The sequence below is a fragment of the Xenopus tropicalis genome, chromosome 9, assembly GCF_000004195.4.
Source record: "Xenopus tropicalis strain Nigerian chromosome 9, UCB_Xtro_10.0, whole genome shotgun sequence".
NCBI classification, from domain to species: domain Eukaryota; kingdom Metazoa; phylum Chordata; class Amphibia; order Anura; family Pipidae; genus Xenopus; species Xenopus tropicalis.
The window spans coordinates 25768655-25773931 of NC_030685.2; the positions used below are offsets into that span (position 1 = coordinate 25768655).

The following is a 5277-nucleotide window of genomic DNA, read 5'->3' on the forward strand; positions in this document are numbered from 1 at the left end:
CCTACATGTCAAAGTTCATGGGACAAAATAAGTCTGAGTTTGTTTCAGAGAAGGTGTCATGGTGATAGGGTGAGAACTTGTAGTGGCGTAGGAATACAGCAATTAGAAAAGGAATATATTATCATGCCAAAAAGAAGAAAAGTAGAAGAGCTGGTGTGAGAGATGAGAAGGTAGGGTTACCCATAACAGCTATTAATGACTTTACTATAATGAGCACAGTGTGCAGGGCTGTTAAAATCTATATATGGAGAAATGCACCAAGCCTGCTTGTTAATAGATGGCTGATTAATCATAAAAATATGGGGGGCAAGTGAAGATGTTTAATTAAAAGAGCAAAAGTAAGAATAAATGGGACTATATGAAAAGAAATATTGGAAGAGATAAGGTGGACAGAAATATTTGGCCAAAGTAGCAGGTTGGTAAGTGTTAGAGGGACTATATACTGGGGAGTACATGAGGTGACAGGTGTAGGAAAGCTTGGAAAATGGTAGAGTTTTAGGTTATGGTGATGTGAGAAAGTTACAAAATATATAAAAATTCAGAAAGGAAAATTTGACTTTGTACTGTACATGTGGCCTTTCCTTGTTTTCTAACCAATACATGAATATCAAGCACATTCTAGAAAACTACAACTCCCAGCATCTTTAGGATGCAGATAGCTGTAATAATACAGGGTTAACACGTAGGTATTTGATTAGTCCACCAGAAGAACCATGTGACAATGTGACTCCAAAATAGATTTATTGATAGCACTGAGGTTTTTTTGTGTCTGCTGCCTCAATCCATTAAGACATTGAAAGAAGGATTGCACATTGGAGGATATACAAAAGTCCCAACAGTATAAACAGCAGTAAATGCAATATCAATATAAAAAAATATAATAAATAAATATAGCGTGTTAAGTAGGCATCTCTTAGGTAAATTGCTGGTCATGGGACTGAATATCTTCTTTTGCAGGGTGAATGCCTTGGATTCAGCAAGCAGAAGGTGAAATCAAAACTTGTCCGCAGGGAGGAAAATGCTGAAGAGGTGTCTGTGTTCCGCTCAACCAGGTTCCATTTGTGTCAATTTAACTAAGAAAAGCCCATGTTGTGGAACTGCAGCTTACATGAAAATGACTTGCAGGTTTAACAATTTAAGCTTTCACAAGAGCCTGGAATTCTATAATGAAAGGGAAAAAAGTGTAAATAGTAGAAATATATAAATACATTTTTCAAGGTGAAATGATGCAATATACAGGATCTATTATCTGGAAACCCTATATTCAGCAAACTCCAAACTATAGGAATGCCATTTTATGCAAACTTCTATTTAAGCAACACTTTTTTTTTTAACTGATTTGATTTTTTTCTGTAAAAATAAAACAGGGCCTTGTTAACTTATTTTACTAGTCTGTTTTGGAAAACTATAGGTCATTTTAGATAATAGATCCCTTACCTATACTATATTCTTTAAACATGACAATTTGCACAGAATTTAAAAAACAACTGTAGATCACACATTGAAATGTAATTGCACTTTGCATATAGGCGGGTCTATAAAATTTATTTAGTTTTTTTAAAGGGTGAAACACAAGGGAAAATATGAGCGGTGACTGCCCTGTAGGATTCAGTACCTGAAATGCAGATCTTCCCATGGGAGCAAAATAACATAAAAATAAAGTGAACTGAAAGGGGTGCCTGGGCAAACCTGACTCACAATGACAGGCTGAGTAATTAATCAATTCCAATGGCTATAAATTTGTTTGCAAATGTACAGTGGTGTAACTAGTTGGCATCGGGTCCCCCCGCAAAAGAAATCTTCCAAAGGGCCCAGGGTACATCGATTACTACCCGGCCCCCTGCCCACCCATGTCCCCTGCTCCCCTACCTGCCCATGTCCCCTGCTCCCTGCCCGCCCATGTCCCCTGCTCCCTGCCCGCCCATGTCCCCTGCTCCCTGCCCGCCCATGTCCCCTGCTCCCCTACCCGCCCATGTCCCCTGCTCCCCTACCCGCCCATGTCCCCTGCTCCCTGCCCGCCCATGTCCCCTGCTCCCCTACCCGCCCATGTCCCCTGCTCCCCTACCCGCCCATGTCCCCTGCTCCCCTACCCGCCCATGTCCCCTGCTCCCCTACCCGCCCATGTCCCCTGCTCCCCTACCCGCCCATGTCCCTGCTCCCCTACCCGCCCATGTCCCCTGCTCCCCTACCCGCCCATGTCCCCTGCTCCCTGCCCGCCCATGTCCCCTGCAGATAGCAAAGCAGCTGGGGAAGGGGGATTTCTTTATAACTATAGAGAAATCAGAACCCATGGTCTGAGCCCCCCATAGGGTCTGCTTCTCCTATAGTTACACCAGTGCAAATGTAATTGCTAATGAAAGCAGCATCTGCCTGCCCTACTGACTCTTGAAAGGGTGTAGCAGAAGCCAACTGATTTACATAGCAGAGGGAGAACTGGAAAAGGAAAAAGCTGATTCCAATTGCAATTACATTTACTACTAACTTTATGCCACTGAACTTTTTCTTAATTTTAATTGGAAAGTTGCTTAGCATTGTATTTTTCTTAAATATGTGAAACACAGTTATTGGGTTGTTGACCCCTTTTCACCTCATTACATTAACCCTCTATTTTGGTAGGACATAGTAAAATGTGCATCCACTTACCATCAACTCCAATTTTGCCATCACCATCAGAGTCACCAGCTGCCAGGAAGGCCTTGGTCTCAGCATCAGTCAGTGCCCTGGCACCTGAGTTGAAGTTCTGGAGGAACAGTCTGAAGATGGAAAAATAAGGAAAAATAAAGTTAGAATGGTTTGCTTGATTAGTGCTGAAATAACATTGTAACCATTGGTAAATATATTGGGGACAAAAAAACTAGATTTTCTAGCCTTTCCCTTACAAATACTTTTTTTTCTAAGAGGACTCAGATTCCCATCTAGGAATCAGCTTTGTGATCCAACTCATTTTAGGTATTATTTACTACTAGGAAAATAATGTTGCTGTATAATAGGGGATCATTAAGATCCACGCTATTCAATATGGGAACCCTGTGCTACTGGGCTCCCACTAGGGTAAATTGGGGTCTACCAAACAGATAGCAGTTTGAACTGCACGCTGATCACTGTCTACATCAAATTAAAATCTAATTTAAAGGTAAAAATCTAAACTAGTTTCTAAACTACTTCCCTTTACTTGTATTTAGGATTATATTTTTGGGACTTAGGTTTAGTTGCAAATCTTCTGTCGCTAAGAAATGCCATTTATAGTCAACAAATAGCTCTGTAGCAGTTGCCAAACTAGAGCTCCCTGCATTTCTTAGTGGATGCTGGGGGGTGCAGGTATTTGCAACTAGCAATGAGTGTGACAGTTCTGTGTTCCTGCTATGTATTATGGCTGAATCTCAGTTCTTACTTCAATTCATCTTCCTCAATGAAGCCGCTCTTGTCCTGGTCAAGGATGGCAAAGACTTTCTTTACATCATCAGCGGACTTGCTGCTCAGGCCAGACTTGGCAAAGAAGGATTTGTAGTTGAAGGAGTCGGCAGCTGGATAAGAAGAGACAAAAGAGCATGAGTGGACTGAAGCTTGTGCTAATAATACAAATGTACATTAACAGCAAAGAGACAGTTCTGCTAAACCAGACATTTTTCTAGACTAATTTAGCTCAGTATCTTGTTACTTTGGGTGGAGTGTGTGTATGTGTATGTGTGTGTGGTGGGTAATAGTTGCTGTCATTTTATTTTGATTGTGGCCAAACCTATTCTTGTGGCACAGTAGTAACTGCAATCTGTGTATGGATAAGTGTATTGTCAGCAATAGTCTGCATTCTCTCTCTCTGTCTGTCTTCTTTACTGTCACATAATTCTTCTAAATAATCAGGCAAATTAACACAATTCAGTATGGCTAGAATTTGATAGACAGCAAATTATTTTTTGCATTTCCAAGGGGTGTCCCCTAAATATTTAGTAGATTAAGAAAATTATATGGATAGAAATAGTATACTGGGTGTATTTATATGTGTATATGCCTCTGTGATTGAGAGTAGTGATGGGTAATGGATAAATTAGATTTAATTACCCTGGACGCTCTGGAGAGCAGCGCTGACATCAGCCTCACTCAGGATACCTCCGAATGCCATGGTAAACCTAAGAAGAGGTAGAAAGTCAAATGAAAGTTATTATAATTATAAAAGAAGTTCTAGCTTAAACATCAATGCAATGACAACAACAGGTAACCGCTGCAAGTTTGGTATTCTCAGCAGAGAGAAGCAAAGTGCTCTGTTTTAGCCCAATAAAATGCAATAAAAGAGACTGCTTGCAAAGTTAGTTGTAGGTTGATCATATATTATAAGCCTTAGGTACCAATATAAATCCACAATTTCCCTGGCATTCATCAGTCATATGATTATGTCTTTAAAAGCTTTAACATGCTGTGCCTGTATGAACCAAGTAGAGAATAGAGAAATGATTTGATCTAAATCAATATAAGAAGTCAGGACCACGGCATTACATTTATACATTTTGCATGTCAACCTTAACTGACATAATTACAAATATGTAATAAATATGTCCATAGATTACACCAAAGAAATACATATGTTAAGCATTCTTTTGGTGCTTTAAGATAAAAAAGGCCGTTGTAGCTTCAGATGTGAAGTCCTTATTTGCCGTTGCGCAGGGTGCTCTCAAGGTTGGCACAGAAATGATTTTCCATTGAATATTGTCCATATTATAGTCCATAGGGGCTCTGGATTTCAGAAGGATCCATTCTGCCAAAATGTGTTTTTATAAAAAACAGTTTTTCTCAATTCCAAGCAGCAGTCAGTTTAAAAAAAAGAGAGGGTCTCCCAAAACTGATAGTTATGGCAACTCACCTTTAGTCCTCTTCTACCGAAGTAAAGGGATGGATGTTCTTGAGACTGAGATGTGTGTCTCTCCTTTGGGTGGGCCCCTACTTATATATCTTGTGAACACCTCCCCATGCCATATACAGAAATCCAGAGACCATGTCTACGGATCAATTCCTCAGAGGGATAGCTAGAAAACTTGCAAGCTAATGACGGAGATATTTATATCTCTGTTGGAATGCAAATGGTGGTTTCATCAACAATCCTATACCATAGCCTTATAAACGGAACCACATATGTTGTGTGGGCCTAGTTTTGACTTTGGGCTGTCTGCACAATAAGCAGAAATACATAAGCTCGCTGGCTAACTGCATAATACTGCAGTAAAAGGTCTGCAAGTAGAACTAATATTACATTGAATTGTGCTGTGCTTGTTATTAAGCCTTTGATAC

The 5277-nt window shown here is 40.1% G+C and overlaps 1 protein-coding gene across 1 annotated transcript; it reads right to left on the minus strand.

The window, feature by feature from the left end:
• Positions 1-724: 724 nt before the first annotated feature.
• On the minus strand, positions 725-4884 carry ocm4.1 (oncomodulin 4 gene 1). Its single transcript, NM_001011134.1, has 5 exons — positions 4853-4884; positions 4057-4124; positions 3392-3524; positions 2644-2753; positions 725-1161 (listed from the first exon to the last, which is right to left on the minus strand). Exons 2-5 carry the CDS (start codon positions 4115-4117, stop codon positions 1136-1138), a joined length of 330 nt encoding a protein of 109 aa, NP_001011134.1. The 5' UTR covers positions 4118-4124; positions 4853-4884; the 3' UTR covers positions 725-1135.
• Positions 4885-5277: the final 393 nt, after the last annotated feature.

What these genes read in the sequence shown, in the direction of transcription:
- ocm4.1 (NM_001011134.1), bottom strand. Translation starts at nt 4,117, where the DNA reads ATGGCATTCGGAGGTATCCTGAGTGAGGCTGATGTCAGCGCTGCTCTC. An exon ending in ATTGAGGAAGATGAATTGAA is followed by an intron (nt 2,754 to 3,391) that starts GTAAGAACTGAG and finishes TTCCATCTTCAG; the next exon opens with ACTGTTCCTCCAGAACTTCA. An exon ending in TGGCAAAATTGGAGTTGATG is followed by an intron (nt 1,162 to 2,643) that starts GTAAGTGGATGC and finishes CTTTCATTATAG; the next exon opens with AATTCCAGGCTCTTGTGAAA.